The sequence below is a fragment of the Quercus suber genome, unplaced genomic scaffold (genome assembly GCF_002906115.3).
Source record: "Quercus suber isolate HL8 unplaced genomic scaffold, Cork oak 2.0 scaffold_101, whole genome shotgun sequence".
NCBI classification, from domain to species: domain Eukaryota; kingdom Viridiplantae; phylum Streptophyta; class Magnoliopsida; order Fagales; family Fagaceae; genus Quercus; species Quercus suber.
In genome coordinates this window covers 257,120-284,589 of record NW_027069566.1, presented here as the reverse complement: position 1 = coordinate 284,589, position 27,470 = coordinate 257,120, and the positions used below count along the sequence as shown (strand labels likewise).

General features: G+C 38.4%; 2 protein-coding genes across 9 annotated transcripts; one reads left to right on the top strand and one right to left on the bottom strand.

Annotated features, from left to right (window-relative positions):
- Nucleotides 1–3,116: 3,116 nt before the first annotated feature.
- Nucleotides 3,117–6,022, top strand: LOC136068149 (uncharacterized). The gene is made up of 2 exons (XM_065774875.1): nt 3,117–3,360; nt 5,550–6,022. Exons 1-2 carry the CDS (start codon nt 3,117–3,119, stop codon nt 6,020–6,022), a joined length of 717 nt encoding a protein of 238 aa, XP_065630947.1.
- Nucleotides 6,023–10,541: 4,519 nt separating this feature from the next.
- On the bottom strand, nt 10,542–27,028 carry LOC112030129 (uncharacterized). Of its 8 annotated transcripts, none has more exons than XR_010629549.1 (8): nt 26,471–27,028; nt 26,266–26,375; nt 25,833–25,948; nt 18,311–22,655; nt 18,099–18,161; nt 17,397–17,933; nt 17,121–17,308; nt 16,224–16,990 (listed from the first exon to the last, which is right to left on the bottom strand). XR_010629549.1 is itself a non-coding variant. In XM_065774889.1 (8 exons), the coding sequence occupies exons 6-8, from the start codon at nt 17,398–17,400 to the stop codon at nt 16,922–16,924; spliced, it is 261 nt and encodes an 86-aa protein (XP_065630961.1). In that variant the 5' UTR covers nt 17,401–17,933; nt 18,099–18,161; nt 18,311–22,655; nt 25,833–25,948; nt 26,266–26,357; nt 26,471–27,021; the 3' UTR covers nt 16,224–16,921. The 8 variants fall into 8 exon arrangements, 3 of the variants coding, with proteins under 3 accessions (XP_065630960.1, XP_065630961.1, XP_023918581.1); XM_065774889.1 differs by having other exon boundaries at nt 26,266–26,357; nt 26,471–27,021; XM_024062813.2 differs by lacking the exon at nt 18,311–22,655 and having other exon boundaries at nt 26,266–26,357; nt 26,471–27,012.
- Nucleotides 27,029–27,470: the final 442 nt, after the last annotated feature.

The window sequence follows — 27,470 nt, the reverse complement described above, 5'->3', positions numbered from 1 at the left end:
TTACCGTTAGGGTTTTCCCCATTCGTAAACAAATCACCGTGTTATTTAATTTCCGCTGTATATTTAGTTTTTGGTGATTTGTTTATGCTTCCACTCATTTGCATGATTAATTGATTAATTAACAACTTTGCTAATTAATTAATTGGTTTAATCACAAGGGGTCATTCAGATTGTGGCCTATTAAGTGGTATCAGAGCATGCACACTCTGATTAGGTTTAATCTTTGTTGTGTTGATCCATTGACCCCTGTTGTCATGGCTATAATCGGCTTGAAGAGATCCTTTTTTTTAAATACATCTTGTCTTTCTAATCACTATTTGTTTAAGTGTCTTAGAAAATACAAGTCTAAAAGTTATTTGAATTCTTTTATAATGACTATTGGAAAGGATCTCAGTTTGGCTAAGAAGAAACTAGACTGTCTTAGAATGAAAATGTGCAAAGGAGTTCGTCTAAGAAGAGTAAAAGTTAAAGGCTTAGCTCATCAAAGGTAGTTGAGTGAAAGAACCATTCCCTCTGATTTGTCATTCAAGCATGAAGTGTGTTTCATGATGAAGTCTGCATTCAAAGTAATGGATACATATCTATGGTATCTTGACAGTGGTTGCTCAAGACACATGACTGGAGACCAATCTCTCTTCAAGATCTTTGAGCCTAAGAAAGGTGGTACTGTGACTTTTAGTGATGGAAGCAAGTCATAGATAAAAGGAAAAGGAATCATATCTCTACCAGGACTGCCAAACATTGCAAATGTTCTTTATGTAGAAGGTTTAAGGGTGAACCTATTGAGCATAAGTCAGATATGTGATTAAGACTTCATGGTGCTATTCTCAAAGGGAAAGGGTCTTGTCATGGATGAGTCTGGAAAGAAGCTCATTAGTGGGGTTCACACTCTGGACAACTGCTATGGATTGGTTCTTGATGCCGATATAGTGTGCAATAACATTCGTTTGCCTAATGAAGATCTATGGCATCAACGAATCGGACATGCTAGTTACAAGCATCTATCCATTGTATCTAAGCATGAATCAGTCTTGGGGATACCGAAGCTTAGTAGAATGAGCAATGTGGTGTGTGGACCATGTCAGCTTAGGAAACAGACGAAAGCTAAGCATCCGGGCACTCAGACATCAGCTACCTCCAGACCATTGGAGGTTTTGCATTTAGATCTTATGGGTCCAACCAGAACCGAGTCTCTTGATGGTAAGAGATACATCATGGTTGTGGTAGATAACTTCATTAGATACACTTAGGTCATCTTACTCCAATCCAAGTCTGATACTCCTGAGCACATTGAGGCTTTGTGCACAAGACTGCAGAATGAAAAGAGCTTAAAGGTTGATCGAATTCAAAGTGACCATGGTAAAGAATTCGAGAACTCATACATGGAGTCTTTCTGCATAAGATCAGGTATATCTTAAGAATTCTCTGCTCCTATGACACCTCAACAGAATGGTGTGGTACAAAGAAAGAATAAGGTTATTCAAGAGATGGCCAGAGCCATGTTGCATAACAAAGATGTGGCTCGAAACTTATGGGAAGAAGTCGTAAACACTGCATGTCATACGGTTAATAGGGTGTACTTCAGACTTGGTACCAAAAAGACTCCTTATGAGTTATGGAAAGGAAGAAAGCCAAATGTGAAGTATTTCAGGATATTTGGAAGTACTTGCTTCATTTTTAAGGATAGAGAGAATGTGGGAAAGTTTGACTCTCGAAGCGATGAAGGCATATTTCTGGGATACTCGTCTACAAGCAAGGCTTATCAGGTATACAATAAGAGAACTCTGAAGGTAATGGAAACAGTAAATGTCATCATTGATGAGTCTTCAGATTCATATTTTGAGAAAGGCATTGAGGAACTCACTAAAGAAATTCTTCCTCCTGAGCCGAGGGAAGTTCAAGATATTATTGAACCAAAACTTGTGTCCCCAAGTACTCCTAGTATTGTGGAAGACTCTGCAAATGCTCCTACTTCACTAGATTCTAAGTCTCACAAAGAAAAAGGACCCTCCTCTAGAATCAAATTAAATCATCCTCCTGAAGTTATTGTGGGAAACATGAATGAACTCACATTAAGGAAACATACAGTTGATAAATGTGTTGCTAACTTTGTGTCTTGTTCTTGCTATTTATCACAGGTTGAACCTAAGAAAGTTGAGGAAGTATTACAAGAAGAAAGTTGGGTTGAAGCAATGCATGATGAACTACTTCAGTTTCAAAGAAAAGATGTTTGGACTCTAGTACTTAGACCAGAAGGTGAGCACATCATCGGTACAAAGTGGATATTCCGCAACAAGACTGATGAAGAAGGCAATGTGATTCGCAACATGGCTCGACTTGTGGCTCAAGGATACTCGTAAATGGAAGGAGTCGACTATGATGAAACATTTGCCCCAGTTGCCCGAATGGAGTTAATCAGAATTTTGCTTGCCCTAGCATGTCAACTGAATTTCAAACTCTATCAGATGGATGTAAAGACTGCCTTCTTAAATGGGTTACTCAAAAAGGATGTCTATGTGGCTCAACCAAAAGGATTCATTGATCCACACTTTTCGGATCATGTGCTGTACGTTAAAAAAGCACTTTATGGGTTGAAGCAAGCTCCTAGAGCCTGGTATGATAGACTCACACAATATCTGGTGTCACATGGGTTCACAAGAGGAAAGGCTAATCAAACTCTCTTCATCAAAAAGGAAGATGGTGAGTTGATGGTTGCTTAAGTCTATGTTGATGATATCATCTTTGGGTCGACTAAGGATGAACTTGCTCATGGCTTCTCAAAACTCATGCAAGCCGAGTTCGAGATGAGTATGATTGGAGAGTTGACTCACTTCCTAGGATTGCAGATTCGCTAACAAGATTCAGGTATATTCCTTTCTCAATCTAAATATGCTAAGAATCTTGTGAAAAAGTTTGGTTTGGAATCTGCTAGTTTTGTTAGAACCCCTATAAGCCCAAATGTTAAACTCATTGTAGACTTGTTAGGTAAGAGTGTTGACCCCTTTCTTTATAGAAGCATGATAGGTAGTCTTCTTTACCTTACTACTAGTAGACTTGACATTAGTTACAGTGTTGGAGTGTGTGCTAGATATCAGGCAAATTCCAAAGAATCCCATATGACTGCTTTAAAAAGAATTATAAAGTATGTCAAAACCACTGCTGAGTTCGGTGTGTGGTATAGCAAGGACACTAATGGTGTCTTAGCTGGGTACTCTGATGCTGATGGGATTGGTAATGCTGATGATAGAAAGAGTACTTCGGGGGGTTGTTTTTATGTGGGTAATAATCTTGTCTCTTGGATGAGCAAAAAGCAGAACACCATCCCTTTATTCACTGCAGAAGCTGAATACATCGTTGCCGGTAGCTGTTGCACCTAACTCCTCTAGATGCAAAAACTCTTTCATGATTACGGTATTTGTCAAGAGCATCTCACTATTTACTGTGACAATACCAGTGCCATAAATATCTCTAAGAACCTGGTTCAGCATTCTCGAACCAAATACATAGAGATTCGACATCACTTCATTAGGGAGCTTGTCGAAGATGGTACTCTCACTCTTGAGTTTATCCACATTGATGATCAGAAGGCTGACTTGTTCACCAAACCTCTTGACAGCAAACGTTTTGAATTCCTTCGTCAAAACATTGGTGTCATCTCCACGGATTGATCTCCTTCTCTTGTCCCTCTTCCTCATGCATTTGCATCTAGTTTTATGCTTTGTTTTGTTTAACATGTTTTTGAGTGTTTACTTTCAGTTTTGTTTATTTTGTTTTTAATATAAAAAAAAATTGAAAAATCAGAAAAATACAAAAACAGTGTGTGTTATTTGTACTTTGGTACTTGTGTACCTTGGATGGTCATTGAAACAAATTTTTCTAAACTTTGTATCTCTTGTAACTTAGATGAGCATCTCTATGCACAATTAAGCAAGTGAGCTTTGTGGCTCTTATTTGTGATGAGTAAGATTAAGTTATCTCTTAAACTTAACACTCATATCACTCTTTTTGACGGGTAGGACTAGAAAATTCTAAGAGAAAGGCATAAATAACCATCTCACCACTGTTGCCTGCCAATCATAATATGACACCTGTATGCTTCGGCATAGCAAAAGTGCAGTGTCAAAGACATTCGTATGTTTCGGCATAGTAAAAGTGTAATGTCAAATGCTTAACATCTTGGGTATTTCTTTCTCTCTTTTTATGCCCATGTATGGAAAGCTAAAATAAAAGAAAATATGCAAAGAAAATAAAAAGCAAAAAGATCAAAAATGCTTTAAATATGGTTGCAAGCGTGTATTCTAGGAGATGTGGGAGTTATAGGATGTACCTCGAATGTGATAGTCCCCATCAAACAGTTATGATTGTATGTGAGTTAAAGTTATTTTCTCATATCTTAGATCGTCATAACATGTATACACATATGCAATCTTGCGATGTTTTTCACACACAACACGCAATATTCTTTGCTACTATTGATACATGTGTAGGTACAATGTGATTTGGCCATCACAGGTTTTACATGTACTAATGTATGCTCACTAAACTGTGTTAACTTGTTTTTGAAAAATAAAATTAGTTAGACTTGTTTAGTGTGTGTGTGTGTTTTTGAGGATCCATGTGCTTAAATTTTTGTCAAGAGATGTTTTTGAGAGCTTTATATGTTGATTGGATCAATAGTTGAGGTGTATGTTGGATTGCATTTATGGCTGTGTTTTTCACTTCTCGAAAAATTGCTTTTAACTACTGGCTCGACACCTCCTCGATACCTGGTTATCTGTCGAGCTTATCAAGCCTTTTCTTATCACAGTCTCGACACCTGATGGATCGATCGAGAAAGTCCCTGTCTCCTCGATACCTGGTCAATCGATCGAGCTTCTGTTCTTTGAAACTAGTTCTTATACCTCGACGCCTCTCGATTCCTTCAGCTGTCGACGGCCATTTCCTCAACACTTTACTCGACAGCATCCTTGATACCTCTCGACACCTCAGCTGTTGAGATTTACTGAGGTGTCTATATAAGCTCAGTCGCGATTTTTTTTCTCATTTCACTCGATCTCTCTCGATCTGTCCAAGGCGGTTCCTCTCCCAAACACCTTTTTCTCACTCAAATCTTCAAACCCACTTGATTTTCGGTCTTCCCTTGGTTTCAATCACTTGGTAAGATCTTATTTCCCTTCCTTTCTCATGCATTTCATGTTTTGAAACTTAAATTTTGGGATTTTTGGAAATTTTTGGGGTTTTTCAAAATTAATGAGTTTTTCTTGAAATTTTGGGTTGGGTTTTCACTTAAATGTTTTCAAAATGTCATACATTGCATTTCATATACATGAGAATGATATTTACATGCATTTAGATGTGTGCTCTATGTTTGTGTGCTGGTAGGATTGGATTGGGTTGAGCCCATGATGTTTTTCAATTTGCATGTCACATGTTCATGCATTCTCATGCATATTTACTTCTTGTTCAATATATTTGATATATGTGAACTGTGTTGGGCCTTTTCTGATTGTCTCCCTCTCTATCTCTTTCTCATTCTTTTACGTTAGTAGTGTCTATAGCACCCAAACGTAAATCCACTCCGACTCGAAACCCTCTGCATTCTGGAGCTTCCTCTTCCTCTGATTCTGCTCCTCTTAACCTTCGGTTTCGTGATGGAGATGCCCACAAGGCATTTTCGGAGAACTTTTCTCGACGAGGTGTTCATTCGGAACGCCAAGTTATTTTGGCGGACTTTGCCGACACTGACCTTCCCTCTATCATTCATAGTAGGAGATGGGAGTCACTGTGTGACGTCCCGGTCACTTGTCCTCTCGTGCTGATTCAGGAGTTTTACTCCAACATGCACAGGATAGATCGTTCAGTACCTCTCTGTTTCACTTGCGTTCGAGGTACGCGCACCCCTGTCACACCACAGTTAGTTGCGGATGTGCTTGGGATTCCTAGGAAATATTTTCCTGACTATCCTTCCTGTGAGTGTCTGAGGACTGTGTCCAAAGATGAGCTCATTTCTGCTTTTTGTTAGCGCCCAGCTGATTAGGGTGAGCATTAGTAGACATCATGCAGGCCTTTTGCTAAAGGTCCTAGGTTTCTTAACATGGTGATGACTTTTGTACTCCATCCACTCTCTCACTACAACTCCATCACAGAGCCTCGTGCTCGATTTTTGTTATCTCTTTTAGAGCATCTTACTATAGATTTTCCTTCTCACTTTATTCTTTCTATCATAGATGTTCATCTTGATTCGGGGTCCCGTGATAAGCTCATCTTTCCTTCCGCTATCACGAGGATCTTACGCCATTTTTCTATTCCCTTTCTTGTGTCCGACCACTTCACACACATCTGTGCCATAGATGCCGCTACCGTAAAACGTAGTGAGGCTCAGTTTAGGTCGCGACAGACGGATTCCACTCCTCCCTCCCGTTCAGCTCCATCTAGATCAGCTCCATCTACATCTGCTCCTTCTTCTACGGGCGATGTATCTCTTGAAGATATCATGGCGCAGTTGCAATGCATGGATACTCACCTCGATATACTCTTCCCTGAGTTGTATTAGGTGAATATTCATGTTGGTCGTATTGCATGACAACAGACGACCATGGGTGGTTTTGCTCCAAAGGCTACTCCTTCACCACCTTCTCCAGCGGCTTCAGACTCTGAAGATGATGATGATGGAGATGTTAGCTCTACCGATGAGATGTCTACATGATACTCTACCCTTTGTCACTCGTAATAAAAAAGAGGAGTAGTTTTGGGTTATGATAGTAGTCATCTTAGGGAGAGAGTTAGTACATGACATTTTTGATAGGGGGAGTGTTGATATTTTTGAGGGAAGTAGTGAGGTTTTGATGTATCTTTTCTTTTCTATTCTTTATAGATACATTGATCTTGTATATGAGGTCTTTTGACCAGTTTTACATACATTGTACTTATTTTTTCTTTATATATGTGGATGCATGTTTCTTTCACCTTTTTCTCCATGTGTTGTTTCTTCTCTATCTTTATACACATGTTCTTTATACTTGTATGCAATCTATTATTTATGTTTCACACAAGATGCCTTAATGAGTTTTGTTTAAAATGTTTCAGAAATACAGGTTGTCAAAGTCTACTTACCATAAACTCTCTTCTTGCAAAGTTTTTCAAGAGTTTGTGTTAGGATAGATTTTATTGTATTCAACAAGTGAATATGAGTTGAGTGATTTATGACTTCTCTCATATGTTTATTTTTTTTGTTGTGGTTTTGTCACAGATTGCCAAAGGGGGAGATTGTTAGGACATATGTGTTTTCACTTAAGAACATATGTCACTTATTTATGTAAATTGGCTAATCCTTTGACAAAACGCACTCTACTTGTAATTGGATAGTTCTAGGTATTTTTAATACTTCAAGAAACAAGGTTTCAAGGTCAAGTGTTGAAGTTCTCAAGTCTGTTCAAGAAAAAGCAAGCTGAAGTGCAAATTCATTAAATCTCGACACCTGCTTGATAGGCCACAAACTGAATGACCCCTTGTGATTATACCAATTAATTAATTAGCCAAGTTATTAATTAATCAATTAATCATACAAATGCGTGTAAGCACAAACAAATCACTAATAAACTAAATATGCAACGGAAATTAAATGACATGGTGATTTGTTTACGAATAGGGAAAATCCTACGGCAAAAATCCCACCAGGTGATTTTCAGATCACCACTCTCAAAACTCCATTATTAACAAATCAAGCAGTTACAAGTAAAGGAATTCCAAATACCTTACCAACCTACAGTTGAACCCTTATCCCAATACCTAATTGGACTTGATCTGTAGTGACAATTCTCCTTTTTGATGCACGACTCTCAAGTACGTGACTAACCAATTTGATGCGCGAATCCCAGTATACGGCTTACTCCTTTGCACGAATCCCAGTACGTGACTAACTCCACAGCAACCCTTTGATTGTTGTAGTTGATTTGCAGCAGCTTCACATATAAACACCAATAAGATCTTCAATGTTGGTGTAAGAGACTTTGCTTGGTTACAGAACCCAAAGGCGTACAAGAAAAATAACAAGAACTCTTTCTTCTGTAGGAGGAGGCTAGGGTTTAAAAAAGAAAACCTTATGAAGCACTCTAGGGTTAGGTTTTTCTTTTTCCCACCTCCTTTAAATAGGAGCTTTATGGGCTCTCCTATTCCAAATAGGTTTACACAAACCTTGGGCTTTCCTAGTCCAATAAGGATTATACAAACCCATAAAAAAATAGCCTTTTAGAATAAAAACATTGTGGCTACAATTTGAAAATCCGTGAGCTTGATCGATCGAGACACCTATCGAGCTTTAATGAATCTCGACAGATTGAGATTCCGTCAAGGAGGTATCGAGACCTGCAAATTGCACTTTTCTTGAGTAGTTCTTGAGTACATGTCTTCAATTTAACCACTTGTGATGATTATCTTGAACCTACTTAGATTTACCCAAATACAAGTAAAGTGCGTTTTGTCAAAGGATATGCCAATTACATAAAAATATGTCCCTAACAATCTCCCCCTTTGGCAATCCGCGACAAAACCACAAGAGTACATTGAATGTCCTAGAATACATTCTACTTAAGATTATAGAATAAATAAGCCTAGTCTAAAAGATCTGAACCTTGGAAGTTGCTGCAAGAAGAAGGTTTGGAATCTTGATTTGGCTTTAACTTGTCTTTCCTGAAAGTCACTAAACAAAACACATCAAGGTACCATGTGGAAAATAATGACAAGTTAAATAAACAGGAAACATGTTTATAAAGAGAGAAAAGAAACAACACATGTGAGATAAAGAGTGAAACACATACATCATCATCAAATATAGAAACAACACATAGTGTATGTAAATGGTTTCAAAACCAAAAGATACACAACACAAAAAAAATATATCAATATCAATGTGTATCAAACTAACTCTCCCCTTTAGTTAGTTACATCAAAAATATTCTTTCCTTTAACATGAATTTCTCCCCCTAAGTCTATTACTCCCCCCCGAGGAATGACATTCAATTCTTAAATTTCTCCCACTTTTTGACACGATTGTTAAAGGGCATAGAAAGCCAAAAGACATGATAGAAGATAGATAGAAAACTGACAAAGAAGGAAACAAGGAGAACAAGGAACCATAGACCTATAAGAAAAAGAAAAACAAGATGCTATGGTCACAAAAAAAATGCAAAACAAAAAAAATGAAATGCATGTAAGGGCATCTCGATTGATCGAGAGGTGTCGAGATAGATGTTTAGAAAGAAGGCAAAGACACAAGAACATAAGCTCGATCGATCCATCAGGTGTCGAGAAGCTATCGAGGAGACAATAACTTTCTTGATCAATCCATCAGGTGTCAAAGAGGTGTCGAGATTGCGATAAGAAAAGTCTTGAAAAGCTCGACAGATAACAAGGTATCGAGGAGGTGTCGAGGAGGTGTTGAGCCAGCTTCTAAATACAGTTTTTCGAGAAGAGGAAAACACAGATATGAATGCAATCCAACATGTACCTTAACCAATAATCCACTCAACATATTAAGCTTTCAAAATCTTTTCTCAACAAAAATTTTAAGCACATGGATCCTCAAAAACACACACACACACACACACACACACACACTAAACATGTCTAACCAATTTTATTTTTCAAAAATAAGTCAAGACAGTTTAATGAGCATAGATTAGCACATGTAAACACTTGTGATGGCCAAATCACATTGTACCTGCACATGTATCAAAAGTAGCAAAGAATATTGCGTGTTGTGTGTGAAAAATATCGCAAGATTGCATATGTGTATACATGTTATGACGATCTGAAATATGAGAAAATAACTTTAACTCACACACAATCATAACTGTTTGATGGGGGCTATCAATTTCAAGGTACATCCTATAACTCCCACATCTCCTAGAATACACGCTTGTAATCATATTTAAAGCATTTTTAGTCTTTTTGCTTTTAATTTTCTTTGCATATTTTCTTTTATTTTAGCATACCATACATGGGCATGTTAAAGAGAGAAAAGAAATACCCAAGATGTTAAGCAATTGACATTGCACTTTTGCTATGCCGAAGTATACGAATGTCTTTGACACTGCACTTTTACTATGCCGAAGTATATAGGTGTCTTATTATGATTGGTGGGTAACAGTGGTGAGATGGTTATTTATGCCTTTCTCTTAGGATTTTCTAGTCCTACCCGTCAAAAAGAGTGATATGAGTGTTAAGTTCAAGAGATAACTTAATCTTACTCATCACAAACAAGAGCCACAAAGCTCACTTGCTTAGTTGTGCATAGAGATGCTCATCTAAGCTACAAGAAATACAAAGTTTAAAAAACTTTGTTTCATTGGCCATCCAAGGTACACAAGTACCAAAGTACACAAAACACACACTGTTTTTGTATTTCTCTGATTTTTTCATTTTTTTTAATTTTTATATTAAAAAAAATAAACAAAACTGAAAATAAACAAACAAAAACATGTTAAGCAAAGCATGAAAGAAAGATGCATATGCATAAAGGCATGATAGAAGAGTGCAGATGCATGAAAACATGATTTCAAAAACAGATAAGAAATCAAGCAAAGAAAGTCCAACTTTAAATAGAAAGAATTAAAGCAGAGGACAAACAGAAAAGACAATTAATTCTTAGAATTCTTTATCACCCACACAGCACGAGTCTTTGGCCGTGAAGATAAAAAGGCACGTGTCCTAGTACAATTACTAAAGGGCATAGAGGAATTAGAATTCCCCTGAAATTGAGTCAAAAAGCTCAAAGCTTTTAATAACTCACCAAGAATAGGTATAGAGCCTTTAGGAAAAGGATGATACCTATTTGACACTCGCTTATGAGGAAACAACTTGAAACAATTAGGGCGAGTGTGACCAGAATCACCACAATGGTGACAAACATGAGTAGTTTTAGAGCTACTCGGCTTCCTAGAAGGAGGTCTAACCTTAGAGGTTGACAACTTAGGACAATTTGGCCTAATATGACCAACAATATGACAATGATGACAAGTGGGGACAAATTCAGAATTTTTATTCAACCTAAGAGGAGTTTTAGACATAGGTTTAGAAACTTCAGCGTTAACATCATAAATTTTACCTTTGTCTATCCTAGCAATATTAGCCTTCAACTCTTCATTATTCCTTTTAAATTGGGGAATATAAAAATCTTTTTCTTTTGAGTTAGGCTCAACAACAAGTTTGGCACTAGTTAATTTTTCAACTTTAGTTTTAAATTCAACTAGATGCTTTTCCAAACTTTTAATTTTGTCCACCTGAGATAAATTTGATTTTTAAAATTCTCATTCAAATTATTGGCTTCATCCAATTTTGCAATCAAATCATCTTTTTCAAGCTTGACCTTTTTAAAATTAGCTTTTAATTTTGTAGAATATTCAAGAGATTTCATACAAAAATTATAAAGCTTGCAATAGGCATCTTGAATATCATCACCATCATTCAACATAAGATCATGCAAATCAAAACAATCAAGAGTTCCCATGACAACAGGGTTCAATGGATCAACACAGTAAAGATTAAAACCTAATCAGAGTGTGTCTGCTCTAATACCACTTGATAGGCCACAAACTGAATGACCCATTGTAATTATACCAATTAATTAATTAGCCAAGTTATTAATTAATCAATTAATCATGCAAACGTGTGGAAGCATAAACAAATCACCAATAAACTAAATAAGCAGCAGAAATTAAATGACACAGTGATTTGTTTATGAATGGGGAAAACCCTTATGGTAAAAGCCTCACCGGGTGATTTTCAGGTCCCCACTCCCGAAACTCCACTATTAACAAATCAAGCGGTTACAAGTAAAGGAATCCCAAGTACCTTACTAATCTACAATTGAACCCTTACCCCAATACCCAATTGGACTTGATCTGTAGTGATAGTTCTCTCTTTTGATGCATGGCTCCCAAGTACGTGACTAACCAATTTGATGCGCGGATCCCAGTACGCGGCTTACTCCTTTGCACGAATCCCAATACGTGACTAACTCCATAGCAACCCTTTGATTGTTGTAGTTGATTTGCAGCAGCTTCACATAGAAACACCAATAAGATCTTTAATGTTGGTGTAAGAGACTTTGCATGGTTACAGAACCCAAAGGCGTACAAGAAATGCAGCAAGAACTCTTTCTTCTGTAGGAGGAGGCTAGGGTTTCAAAAAGAAAACCTTATGAAGCTCTCTAGGGTTAGGTTTTTCTTTTTCCCACCTCCTTTAAATAGGAGCTTAATGGGCTCTCCTATTCCAAATAGGTTTACACAAACCTTGGGCTTTCCTAGTCTAATAAGGATTATACAAACCTATAAACAAATAGCCTTTTAGAATAAAAACATTGTGGCTATAATCTGAAAATCCATAAGCTTGGTCGATCGAGACATCTATCGAGCTTTAATGAATCTCGATAGGTCGAGATTTTGTCGAGGAGATATCGAGACCTGCAAATTGCACTTTTCTTGAGCAGTTCTTAAGTAATCTTCATGTCTTCAATTTAACCACTTGTGATGATTATCTTGAACCTACTTAGATTTACCCAAATACAAGTAAAGTGCATTTTGTCAAAAAATATGCCAATTACATAAAAATATGTCCAAGAGGTATAATAATATTTACAAATAGCACTTAGCAGATGAGGATATTGTAGAATGCAAATCTAAATTAGATCGATACTTGTTAGAAGCTAGTGTAGATCCGGAGACGGAAGGCTTTGATATTCTTGATTGGTGGAGGGTGAATTCTTCAAGATATAGGATCCTTTCTCAACTTGTGCGTGATGTTTTGGCAATTCCCTTCCCTATTGTTGCATCAGAATCTGCATTTAGCACAGGGGGTCATGTCTTGAATCCTTTCCGTATCTCATTGTCTCCCAATACTGTTGAAGCTTTGATTTGTACACAAAATTGGTTGAGGTCCAAGAATTCAACTGAATCAATTAACCTTTGAGAGGCAATGGATGAAGTGGAAAACTATGAACTTGAATCGGGTAATGTGTTTATGTTCTATTCTAATTTATTTTTCTGCTTTTGTTATTTATAAATTCTCTTGTATTTTTTTTTTTGTTATTTATTTATTTGTGAGTTATTATTTATATACAATTTGTTTTGTTTTTTTCCCCCCTTTTAGAGCTTGCACCAAAACCCACTGTGGGTATAGATTTTGTACTAGACTGATTTGGAAGGTGGGGTTGTTTTTTGGACTTAGCTACCTAAGGTAAGTTAAAAATTTTATGTAATTTGCTTTTGTTTGTTGGCTACTGTTTGTAATGGTGTTAATTGTCATGTATTTCTTTCTACTTTCTACTTATCATTATTTTTAGGGGATTGACATTGTAGGGATGGAGTTTTTTTTGTAAATGATGACTTGGAGTTGGAGTTGTTGGCTGGCTGATTGCAGAATTTTTTTGTGGTTGAATTGCTGACTTAATCATGGAGATGACCAAATTACCAGTGTTTGGGTGCTTGGGCTGCTGCTGGCTTGATGCTTCTTCGCTCTCTGCTTTATTTTTGTTTATTAGATGCACATATGACAACACAAGCACTGAATGAACACACTATTATGGTTTAGATTTATTATGTAGACTAGACTGCCTCCATTTTTTATGAAAAATATGTAGTTGTGTAGTGTACCAATTGTATATTTTGGTCCGACATCCATTATGTATATTTGTATAGTGCTTCTCAAGCACTACTTAACTATTTTGTAGTGCTACACTACTACTCCTCCTTGGGGCTGTGCTACTGCTTATATTTGTAATTTGATGTGATTACTATAATAGAAATATTAATGTTAATGTTGCTGCCAGGTTGGAATTCTCTTGTTATGGTTGATGAGACTTGATATTTTATAATTGTGTGTTTGATTTGGAATGTTTTGATAGGTTTAGATTTATTAATATATGTTAATGTATTTAATAAATACATGCTTAATTTGACAGGTTGAATTTAAGTTGTATTATAGTTGAGTTTTGATCTTTTATAATTGTGTATTTGTTTTGGAATGTTAGGAGTTTGGTGAGATGTTTGGAGTTTTCTTGTGGTTGAAACTTGATAAAGAAAGGATTAGTTAAAAAGAAGTTATCGGCTCAAAATGCTATTTTTTAAAGGCTTAAAAGCCCAAAGCTTAGAACAGGAATTTTTAAAAATCCAGCACATATAACCGAACGAATCGCACTGAACCGCTAAAATCAACCGCACTTTGTGTAGACCGGTTTTTATCTACCAAAAGTAAGGTGCGGTTAAGCATAGGGTGAAATTGCACCCTATAGGTGTGGTGCAAAAAACCTCTCCAAAACCGACCGAACCAAACTGTGTACACCCCTAGGTTTGCAAATAGTGTTTGAAGGGGGTAGCACCAAAGTAGAGATCAACATGAGAGAAGAATCCATAATTGAGACGTTGAAAGAAAGGTTCTAGGAGGAACAATGCGAAGGGGATTGGCGGATACCCCTAAGGGAAGCTTTGATGGGGGAAGAAGAAGCCAAGGAGTTAAAAATACTTAAAGACTACGCCTTGGTGAGAGGAGAACTGTACCGTAGGATACCAAGTGGGTCTTGTCCAGATGTGTGGGGCAAAAGGAGGCCCAGAGAAAGTTGAAAGAAATACATGAGAAGACTTGTGAATCCTATGGAGAGGTCAGCTTTTACCGCAGACTTCAAAGAGCGGGCTTTTATTGGCCAAACATGGGTAAAGATGTAGACCAAGTCCAAACCCAGTGTGGGAACTGCCAACTTGCGGCAGATAGAGAGGAAAGTTCCACTGTGTTCATCAGCGAAGACTGGAGAACCCCATTTATACAGTACCTGATAGAAGGCATCCTGCCACAAAAGCACAGCAAAAAATATAAGCTCAAGAGGTTAGCAATGTGTTATTTTTTGCATAATATGGTCCTTTTCAAAAAAGGGTATGATGGAGACCCCTTGTGGTGTTTGGGCCCCGAAGAGATGAGAGAAATGGTAAAAGAAGCACACTCAGGAGAGTGTGGGGAGCACCAGGGAAAGAAAAGGCTTTACAGATGCCTACTGCAAATGGGCTACTACTGGCCTATCATGAAAAAGGATATGGCAGAATTTGTGAAAAGATGCCACAGTTGCCAAGTACAAGCCAATTTGATTTACACTCATCCGCAAAATTTGCATAGCATGGTCACACCATGGCCCTTCCACAATTGGGGGCTTGACTTGGTTAGACCGGTGAATCTGCCGTCGCGAGGATACATATGGATACTAGTGGCTACGGAATATTTTACTAAATGGGCAGAGGCAGTACCACTTTGTAAAGCCATAAGAGGAACATTGGCAAACTTTATCAAGGAAAACATAATTGTGAGGTTTAAAGTTCCCCACAGGATCATCAGTGACAACGCACACCTTTTGTCAACAGTGATGTGAGGAAAATGCTAGAGTTCTACCAAGTTAAGTATCACCGGTCATCACCTTATTACCTTTAAGGAAATGGGCAAGCAGAGGCAACAAACAAGACTCTCATAAAGATTATCAGTAAAATGAGCCAAGAGTATACAGGAGGATGGGTAATGCACCTGCCAGACGCTCTTTGAGCTTATAGAAGTTCACCTAAGTTAGCCACAAGTTTTTCAGCTTTTTCCTTGGTCTACAGAACTGAGGTGGTGAGCCTAGCAGAGAAAATGACCCCATCCTTGAGAGTCATGCAGGTGCAAGAAAATGAGAAAGAAAAAGAAGTTTTTGTGGCAAAAAGGTGCGAAGACCTAGAAGGACTTGATGAAAGAAGAGAAAAAGCCTAAGAACCCAGCCGCAGATACAGGCAAAAAATGACTGAGGCCTACGGCAGGATGACTAAAGAGAGAGTGTTTGCGGAAGGACAACTGGTTCTAAAAGTGGTAGATTATGTTAGGAGAGACCTGGTAGGACCATCGAAGTTTGCACTGAAGTGGGAAAGACCCCTTGTGATAAGAGAGGCACATCCAAGTAGATATTACCGCTTGACTCATATGGATGGCAGGGACTTAAAGGATCCCATCAATGGGAAATGGTTGAAATGCTACTACGCCTAAGAAGAAAAGTCATGTGATTATCCATTTCTTTTGTTTTGTTGAAAAAGCTCTTATGTTTCCTTTTACTTTGTTTTTTGTCCTTCAAGTGACTATGTCATAAGACAAAATTTTGTAACTTGCTTTCATGAGGATGCAATGAAAAGTACAAAGTATTATCATCATATGTCATAGCAAAAGCAAAAACAATAGCAAAGTGTAACATCATAAGTGTAGCATCACAAGTTACAAATACAAACTGTGGCAAACTAGCCCAAATAAGTACTATAGGAAATATAATGTACTAAATAGAGTAATAAGGTGAAGGAAACAACAAAACAAAGGAAACTTCATCATCTTCAATGAAGTCCAGAAATGAGTGGCTGATCTCCAAAACGACTGGACCCGCCTACGCTAGAAAGAAGGTGCTTGCGACAGCCCTCTAAGTCTGCCACTTCCTTTCTTAGAATCTTAAGACGTGAGTCAATAGCATCAATAGTAGGCTAGACTCTCCTCATGAAAATGGCCCGGGCAATCTCTCGAAACTGGTCTAAGATAAACTCCACAGCAAAACCAACACTAACAAGCTTTTGCATCGTGGCTTTCCACTATAGGATCCTTTCAGTGGAGACAGTGTCAACAAAATTGTGCTCAATGTCGTTCAGCACACTCCCCAACATCCTCAAGAAGTGCACTCTAGCGGAGTGACTGAGTCAGAATCCCTGCATGAAGTCCCCACGATTGCTGAAGACCGCCACCAATTGAGAAGCACAGTCCTCAGGGATTCTAAAACCGTGGAAATCTATATAAGGAGGTCTGGAGCACTAGAAATCCACAAGTCCAAGATCATTGACTTCAGGTTGATCAAAGCGTGCAAAAAAGGCTGCAGCCTCACTCACAGGATCTGGAATGGTGGCAGAACTACTGCCCACTTCAAACTGAGAAGGCACCGTATGAGGTGGACCTGTCAAAAGGGCACAAGGTTTGAAATGAGAAACCTTGGTAAAAAAAAAATAATAAATAAAAAAAGAAGAAGAGGAAGATAGACCCACGAGGAAGAAGTGAAAGAAGAAAGAAGGAAAAAGAAAATTTACCAAAGCCAGCAGTAATGGGGGTGTGGGAAAGACAGAGGCAGGAACAGAACGGACTACAGAAACAGATGCTGTAAATATAGCAGAAACTGGTACAGAAGATGCAGCAGGAAAGGATACTGTGGGCGCGGCAGGAGGAGTTGCTGCAGACACCCCTACGTCTGCTGCAATTCCTAGCCCCTCAAAGATCTCTACAAATAGAGAAGTAGATATGTGAATGAAAGAAGGGAAGAATGTACTTAGCAATAAAAGGAAGAAAGGAGGGAAGAAAGCACATACCCATGAATTCAGCCTCAGGTGGAGCACGCTCCTCTTCCTCGGATTCAGAAATCCTCCTCCCCAAGACAGGCTCATCCTCAGGATCCTCAAGGATTTCCTCAGACTCCTCTGAGGATAAATCAGCATTAGGCCCGCGGGTGGCAGAAACGGGAATGGATGAAGGAGTAACTACCAGAGAAGAACCATCCTTCACAGCCTGAGAAAGAGCAGTGAAGGGTTACCGGTGGAAATGACGAGAGGTGTGACCGGAGTAGCCTCGATTTAAGTAGCAGTAGGAGGGGTGCCTCCCCTTTAAACAGGGGGTATCACGACAGGAGTAGGGGTGACCTCACTAACCTTCCCAACATAAGTACCCTCATCTATGGGTACCGGTCCAGTGGGAGAGGTAGTTGCCTCAGCAGGAACTCCACGTGTAGCTGCAGAATGGGCAGGTGTTGCAAACTTAACCCCACCAAAAAGGCCCTCAATAGGTGTGCCTATGGGAGTAGAAAGATTCTCGACGGTAGGGCGGTATATAGAAAGAGGCTCAGGTTTATCCTAAAAGACAAAAAGAATGAGGTATGAAGATCAAAGTAACTTTTCTTTTTTTTTTTGGGCGAATGAGGTAACCAAAAGCATGTAGCAGACTAAATACATGCGGAAATTTTTTTTTTTTTTTTTTTTTGAAGAAGAAGAAGAAAGAAGGGGAAAGAGTAAATGTACCTCCAATTTAGGTTCCTTGAGCATAATGGGACGGGCAGCTAATGTGTCTTCCTTGTGCTTAGACTGCAAAGGAAAATGGGATAAGAGATAAAGTCAAAGAAAGAAGTCAGCAAGCATGTCAGAATTCAGAAAAAGCCGAAAAAGGAAGAAGTATATATGTGTACTTAAAAAGACTAAGCAAAGAAAAAGGGTTTTTTTTTTAAGTGACGTACTCTTCGCTGAACGGCAAGCGCAGGATGGGGAGTTTTCTTTCTCTTACTACCTTATGTTCTGCTAGCAAGAGTAGCACCTATGGGAGGCTGAGGAGTGGCAGACTTAGGCTTGTTGGCAGATTTAAGTTTGACAAGAACTTTCTTGGCTGGTGCAGGAATGTTTATCACTTTAACATTCTTTTTCTAACCTGGGGGGTAATCACCTGTATGCCAATATCATCCTTTCTTCTCCTCATCCCATTCAAAGATGGCGGACAGGCTCTGTTTCCTGGCATAGGCCAACATGGACCTGGAAGGAAGGAGCAACCGAGGATTGGGAAAGACAACCGTGCTAAGTCCCTCAGGAGGTATGAGAGAGAAATGGCGACTACCAGCCAACTCTTGCTTAAACGAGGTCATTACAGCCTGCCAGTATCTGTGCATAGCAAGGGTGCAAAGACCCTCCCTCAAAGAACCAGGAACCATAACTGCACTAAAGCGCTGTCTCCAAAGGTCAAAAGCATTGTACCGTAGAAAAGGTCTAACTGAAGTAGGAGACTCTGCGAGGAAGGAGAGGTCATTAGGAATATTCTGATCCAGCCCGAATTGTCTCCTTACCCGGTTGGTAGGATAATGGACAAACCTAACACCTTCATCGGCCAAATAGGGTAACCACCTGGTGTTGGTAGCTGCCAAATAGGTGATATCCGTCTCATCAAAATCGGCTAACGAAGTAGTAGTTCCAACAGTATCAACAAAAGAACCCATAGCAGAATCTATGCATATGTAACCGGTACCCAATTATCTATAAGCTCTCCAGGAAAAACCAATACCTTCATCAAAGGACTTAACAACAGAGTAATCGATAGGCTTCAAACTGGACCACCAGAAAGCCAGAGGAAAATCAGACTCAAATCTGCCACAGAAATCAGTAATTACCTGCGGGCAAGATTGGTACTTCTCTTTGGCAAATCGAACGGGCCTACACTTCACCAAATATTGGGCATAACACTCGAATAATAACTGCTACAGGATGGTGCTATGTACAGAGGAAGTGACTATGTGGCAGGAGCCAACCTAACTCTCGTCACTCCACAGGATATCTAGTTGAACATATAGATGCCGAAAAACATGGGGGCCAGCGGCATACTCACTTTGGTAGATATTTTTATGGTCAAACGAAAATACAAAGGTTTTATGGCATAATGGGAATGGGACCCAAAGACAAACTTGCAAAGCCAAAAAGCAACGAAAGCCGCACGGTGAGCAACAACAGAAAATTTGGAAGAAGAACTAACCCAGTAAGATAACTTAGCATTTCCAGACATCCTTTTCTTCAACTCCACTTCAATAGCTTCTTCTTCCAGAGAAAGCTCAATGGTGGCAGGTTCAACGTCACCAAGGATCGGCAAGAGCAACTGATTAGCCACGTCCTCAAGAGTAACGGTGAGTTCACCGCAAGAGAAGAGGAATGTGTGAGTGGTGGCACACCACCGGTGAACCAAATGACGAAGGTTGTAGAGGTCTCGAAAATTGGAAAGACTTCGAGATAGGATGACGGCCTTTAAAACACCAGCTCGCTGAAGCAAACCCATGAAACCTGTGTTAGATAACTCGCTGTCAACCCACTCCTTCCAACTCGAGGCAGTGCCTGACCCAAACTCAAAGTGGATGGGTACAAGGAGCACAACGCCTTAACGAATGACTAGATCAAAGATGGAGGAAGACACCGGGGCCCAAAAAAATTGGGGTTTTGCCGGCAAAGAGAGAGCCACACGCGGCCTGGAGGTGGCGGCACGTAGTCACCGAGAATTTAGGGGAAGTAAGGGCTGATGTTATACCAAGGGTTGATCAGAGGGGCGCACTCACTATTTAGGTCGCGCCGTGCCTCTTCCTCATCAGAGTGGTTTGAATTGGAGTGCAAGGCCTCTTTTCCTATCTCTTGTTCGATAGAAGGATTGGAAATGACCCCTTTCCCTTTACGGCAGGAAGAGGCTTGAGTTTTCACCGGTGCCATAGCGTGAGAACTTGATCTGAGTAAAATGGGGATGGGTGTTCGAAAAGGAGAAAACGGTGGAGAAAGGGAAACAGATAAGATATTTTGGAAAAGAAGAAGTTTATGTCTAGATTGGAAAGGGATGCTCTTCTTAAATACCTGGGTTATTAATGCCGACATGAAGGGAGGCGACTGGTCAGCCATCGAGAAAGAATGAAATTAATGAGGCGGCAATTATGTTTTAAAACAATTGCCATTTTGGAAAATCCAAAGAGTCACTACTGTTCACGGCAGGAAAAGAAATATATATATATATATATGAGAAGGGCTCCATAGTTTAAAAAAGCCTGCAAAGGAAAAGAAAAAAGGAGAGTGAAAAGGACAAGAATGTCTTTTTGTTCACATATGAACCGCAAGAACGCTCCATATGTTTGGGGGCTAAATGTTGAGGGTCATTTTTTGTAAAACAAGAAGGAGGCACAACTCAACAATGCAGGCAGCAAATAGAAGTGGCAAGCATAGAATAAAACCATTAAGCCCAAGCGGCAGGAATAATGGATCATAGGTCCGTAAAATAAATAGATGGGTCTTAAGGAAGCAAGTGGGCTCAAAAGGCCCAGAAAGAGAAAATAACAAACCCATGGGCAGTGTATGATATGAAAAAGTAAGAATGAGCTGTGGTAGGCTTAAAATAATGTAAGCAAAGAGAGTAGGAGATTGTTGGCAGGCCTATAAACCCCAAGGATGAGTATGAAGTAATTGAGCCGAAGAAACCCAATGAAGTAAGTAAAAGCCCATAGGAACACAAAGTTAGGAAAAGGGCCAAGGAAGCACAAAATAAGTAAATGGGCCGAGGAAGCCCAAAATAAGTAAATGGGCTGAGGATGTCCAAGGGGACACAGGAGCTCCTAAGTAAGAAAGCCCATGTTCATGCAAAGCCATTTGGGGAAGAGAGTAAACGGCAGGTCTAATAGAGGACCAGCAGGGCCAAGTCATTACAGCAGGAATAATAGAATAGTATGGCAGGAAATGATGGCAATCAAGAAAGGGGCTCAAAGAAACGTAAAACCGGTATCAAATGAAGCCCAGCCCCTAGAGGGAACAGTGAACTATAAAATGGCCCATATAAAAGAATGAAGAAGCGCAGCAGACTGTGCAAACAAAGCTCCAGATCGTGCCAAACGCATGAATAGCTGGCAGATTTTGGACATACATGACAGGGAAGTACACGCAAGGCCCAGGCTCCACCAGCCTGTACCCAGCTAATATGGGACGTGGTGGGGTTATGGGTCAGAGGTAAGAGGTAAGGGGGGTGTGGTTTGGTGGTGGGGAGAGGGGAAAAGACCTATTTTATGGTTTCTGCCCAAGCCCTTTTGGGAGGTACGTCCTGTTAGGATGACAGATCGCCCAAAAGAGGCAAGGTTGAGGGGAGAACCGTTAGGTACATGCCATGGGAGAGAGAGAAAAAGCACTTACGCCATGGTAGGAATGGGTGCCACGGTGGACTAATAAACGACACAAATCTGCCTTTGTCTGGCGAGGGTAAGTGGTACACAGACGAACTCCTTGGTGGTCGGCAAGTACGCCCAGACCAGAGAAAGGCAGTTAAGGGGTAAAGTGGTAAAATTCGGTCACGGCAGGCCCTATAAAAGGACCCTTGCCGTGCCCTGTAGAAAGGATCGAAAAACAGAGGTATTACGTAGTGAAAAGAAAACAAAGGAAAGAAAAAAAAGGATAAGAGAGAAAATAGAAAGCAAAAAGAAAGAGAATATAATGGGCATGCACCAGTAGGTTGATTCCCTTCTCTCCCCCTCGAAATCCCACTCTCTTGGAGATAATTAAACAATAGAGATTCCTTTGAGCACTAATCATTTAGGTCCAATTCCCTCAAAGTCATTAATCCCCACGGCAAAATCTTTTCCTGGGAGATTAGTTTCATTGAGAGGAGGCGTTCTTCCTCTTTGGTCTTTGCCTCTACAAACCCAAACTTGACTTGATATTATTTCCTCGATTAATTCATGTTGTCACTTAATCCTTCACTTCTTTTGCAAAAGCTATTGTTATTACTATGATTGCCATAGATAGGAATTACTTGGTCATTTCTCATTAAGAAAAGGTCACTATATTTTTCTTCTTCTGCTATTGTTTTATCTGCCTGCCGTAAATCATTTGAAATAGCTCTATCTGCTGTAAATCATTTAAAACAACTCTGCCTGCTGTAAGCACACTCCTGGTAGACGAGGCCTAGTTTGCGCACAAACTGGCCCAAAGTGAGTTACAGTTGGATTGGTCTCAACTCTTCTACTCAGAATACTCGAGCCCATCACCGCATGAGGCAGCTCAGCCTAACGCACAACACAAAGAAGGCCCCTACACCAAGATATAAAAACCTTAAAAAACGAAACATATGGAAACCTTGTTTTGGATCTTAAATAACAAAATTTTAAAATACAACCCTAGGCTAGGTCCATGCATTTACAACAAAAGTAGCAAAAGTTACAACGAACAATATGTCAAGCACAAATTATTCTTATATAGACACAAATCTTACGCTAACACATCACTCTGCACATCCACATCATATTTTTTGCAAGCCCATACACAACCTCCTTCACTCTTCAGAGCATAAGGAATCATGTCATCAAAGTACATAAACTAATAAGGATGATACTTCTTAAAATGAAGTTATTTAATGAAATCTATTTTAAATTAAATCATTAAAATAATAACAATGATTGAAAAAGATAACAGCTTTGTAAAAAAAATTCAAACTCAAACTTTTGCACTCTCCAAGGGCCATCAAATCATTACATTTTGGCTCAGCATGTGACACCTTTACCAAGCATTATCTTTGTGAAAAACTCAAGCCATGAGTTTGAGGTTAAGGCTGATCTAATAATAGTCTAAATAAATCGCTTTGGGAACCTAAGAACACCAAACAAATAAACAAAATCAATCATTATCAGAACAATTAAACAACCAAAAAGAGGTATCAATTTCATTTAAATGAATAAACAACCTTTTGCAATTACAGTAGATGAAGAAGAATAAGTCTAAATCAAAACCTTCATTAAAACAAAATCTAACTCAATCACCTAATTCAAAACCAACTGATCAAAATACCAAAAAAACTAAATCCTATTAAACCCCCAAATTTAAAATGAAATTTGACTTTTTAAGCCTCTATATATTTGGATAAAGATTTAGTTTTTCAAACATGGAAAACCCATAGCTTGTCTCTGTTAGGACATATGTGGTTCACTTGTTAAGAATATATGTCGTTCTTTTATGTAATTGGCTAATCCTTTAACAAAACGCAATTTACTTGTAATTGGGTAGTTCTATGTGTTTTTAATATTTCAAGAAACAAGGTTTCAAGATCAAGTGTTGAAGTCATTAAGTCTGTCCAAGAAACAAGCTGAGAAGTGCAAATTCATTAAAGCTCAACAGTTGGCTCGACAGCTGCATCTATCAAGCTTAAGAAAGCTGTTCCAGCCCCGTGTGCTCAACACCTGCTCGACAACTTCTCGACAGCTTCTATCTGTCGAGGTTTATGAAATTCAAAATTCTGATATGATTTTCTTGGGATTGGTGTTTATGTGTTTAGGCCTTCTTTTCTCCTAACCCTAAACATATAAAAGGACTGTTTTAAGGGTCATTAAAGAGTACACAAGTTGCACAAGTATTGAGCAAAGTCTGTTCAAGCAATTTGTGACCAGAGACAAAGTTTTGCCCTAGTTCATCATTCTTGAAGAAGTTGTTGTGTATGTGCATCTTTGGGTTTTGTGACCAAGCATCTTCTTGATCTTTATTGTTGGGATGAACTGAAGAACTTTGCAGCCAACAACCTTCTACAGTTGGTGATTGAAGTCGCGTACTAGGACCCACACAATTGATTAGTCACGTACTTGGGAGTCGTGCATCAAAAAGGAAAATTGTCACTATAGAACAAGTCCAATTAGGTATTGGGGTAAGGGTTCAATTGTAGGTTGGTATAAGGTACTAGGATTCCTTTACTTGTAACCGCTTGTTGTGATAATAGTGGAATTTTGGGAGTGGTGACCTGAAAATCAGCTGGTGGGGGTTTTGTCATTAGGTTTTCTCCATTCGTAAATAAATCATCGTGTTATTTATTTTCTACTGCATAATTAGTTTATTGGTGATTTTTTTGTGCTACCATGCACTTTGCATGTTAATTAACTTAATTAATTCACTTGGCTAAATTAATTGGTTAATTTATTACAAGGAGTCAATTCGTTTTTGGCCTATCAGTCTAAAATTGTCTTATGGGTAACATCTAATATAACAAAATAGTAACTAACTAACATTGACACCCAAAAATTTATAACACATTTAAAACTTTATTCAAAAGTATTGAATTAAAATAACACAATTTGAAGAGATTAGTAAACCAAAGTGCTCCACAGTTTCACTTCCACTAACAAATAAAGACAATAGCACAGATAAATATCTACATAGTTTCTAAAGGGTAGACTTGAAACAGAACGCATAAATATCTACAAAATTATGTATTTCCAACTAAAATAATCCAGCATATTAACAAAAATAACCTAGCCTTCAAAAAAGGTCAAGTCAGTGCACCCCATTTTGCATATCCCAGTCAGGTAACAATGTCTAAGATATTAATCATCATTGTCATAAATTTAAGTTATAAAATAGATTCTGCATCAACTATCTAACATATCATGATGGCAGACTCACTTCACATTAGAACCATCTAATTTTTTTTGGTACAGAAGCATCCTAATCGAAAGCCAAACACATTCAAGATACGGGTGTTTTGTACAGACCAAAACTAGGTTCTTGGAGTACCAAATACCACTTTTATGGATAAATTGATAAACTAAACATGGATCATCAAAACATTTCCCCCAAGAATCAGTAACACAATTAAAAGACAAAGGACTTACAACTATTTAATAAATACAACCATTAGTAACTCGAAACCTACCAAAGGCATTTACCTTTGAGATCTTACTTTATCATCTTTTTCTACAATAAGAAGTGCATCTTAATATATCTCACCCTAATGGAAGTATATTGGGTACTGCAGTTGTGCTTATGTATAGTATTATATAAGGCAAACAAAACTGCACAAATAGACATGGAAGGAGGTGCCATGTAGATGTTGCCAAACACTGACCTATTATGCAAAAGAGAAATTTGTGAGATACATACTGGCAAAAATGATTTGGTAAAAAGTAACCTTTCCACCTACATATAAATTTTGAGTTTCCATTTTAAAGAAATACATTCAACTATTTTCTTATTTCAATTGATAACCCATGTACATAGCTACTCTTGTAGGCCTTTTGTCAAACACCTAACAGATATGGCCAAGAAATAGAACTTAGTTGATGTAAAGGTGCTGAAACAGAGGAACTTAAAAAAAAAAATAAGAATAATGTAATCTAGAAATTAAAAACTTATTGATAGAAAATTGATATACCACCAATTTTAGGCTTCAGACAGAAAATCATATTAATATTCAATACATACAACAAAAGAATTGGGCATGAGGATAACCTTATTGCAACCCATGAACACCTTTATTAGTCTGTTACCCGGCCCAGCAAATCCATCCTCCTTAATGATCATTGCAATCTTCTTCAACAAAAATTTCCACCTTAAATCGCCAGAACCTAAAAAAAAAAAAGAAAAAAAGAAAAAAGAAAAAACCCAATTTTGCTTCAAAACCGAGATGGAAAAATACATAACACATATTTCCACCTAAAATTGCTAGAACCTAAAGCACAAAAAAAAAAAAAAAAAAAACCCCTTTTTTAATGCTGACAAACCAAAGCCCAACCATTTAGCCATAGCAACCCAAAACACCAAAGTAGATCACCCACAACCACATACAAAATTCCATGAACAATTAAAGTGGAGAAAGAACAGTAATTGGAAGTAATAACCAGGCAAGTAGGTTTTCAATTGAAGAGCGAATCAGAATTCTTACTTTGGGTTTGGAGTTCCTTTGTAGAGGAGGCTGGCTTTAGTTGCAATTGACAGCCAAAACCCAACACACACGAGGGTTAGGAAGTGAAATCCCTAAAATGTCAGAAAAACCTAATCCTTAAATTGACAAAAAAAAAAAAAAAAAAAAAAAAACCTAATTAAAGACAATAGGAAAAGATATTATTCATAGATTAATTGAGAAATACCGAGAGAGAATGGTCTAATACGAAGAAGGGGATTGGCCGACTTGTATCTGCGGTTGGAGTGAATCACTTCAGAGGCAATTTCGATGATGGAGAAGGGGAACGGGATTTGGTTTTGTTGGAGCTAATATGGGTTTGGGTTTTGGATGATGGAGAAGTGGTTTGGTCGTGGGGTGTGTTTTGAATGACGGAGAAGGTTTGACTGTGGGGTGTGTTTTGGACGACGAAGAAGTGGAACGGGGAAGGATTAGGGGAACTGGAGAAATAGAAAATCAAAGTTTAGTTTTTTGTATTATTGGGTTATATGTATTATCGGGTTTTAGAAAGAAAAAAATTCAGAATTTTTGTTTTTTTAAATAATGTTGACGTGAAAAATTATGGAGAGATCAGAGGTTTTGGTTTATATATAGATAATGTGATCGACACTATATGCATTTTCCTAGCCTGTTTCCCAAACTAGTGGAAGGTAAAGTAGCAGAGTAGACGTAAAAAAACGGAAACCTCATCAATCAATCGCCTTCAAATGTTTTCATGAGAGGACATTTTTTGTTGAGGGCTCTAGGGGCAGGTTTTGTCGCTTCCTAAATCGCTTTTTTATCTTGCAAGGGGGTTCCCCTGCCCTTTATACTTTAAAGATAAGGAGGGTTTAACTTTCACAAATTCGTATTGGAAAAATTACAAGTAATTTAAGGTATTCACCACTAGCTGCCCATTTCTTTTTTACATGTAATATTTATTTTTCTATTCTCCCACATAAATTCATAAGTTTATTACATATACATGAATCATAAATCCATATCTTGACCGATGTGCACTCCCGCGGCTATTAATCTGCAGAGGCAATTGCGTCCACGTTGTGGTAATTGGTATAAAAAAGGGTACAGTCTAGACTTAAAGATTTGTACCTAAAAGTTTTATCTAAACCATAATTAGCTGCCGAAAAGTCTAAAATCAGTTCAAAAATGTTATAAACTAAAAGTCATTTAACGCCTAAGTGTAAAAG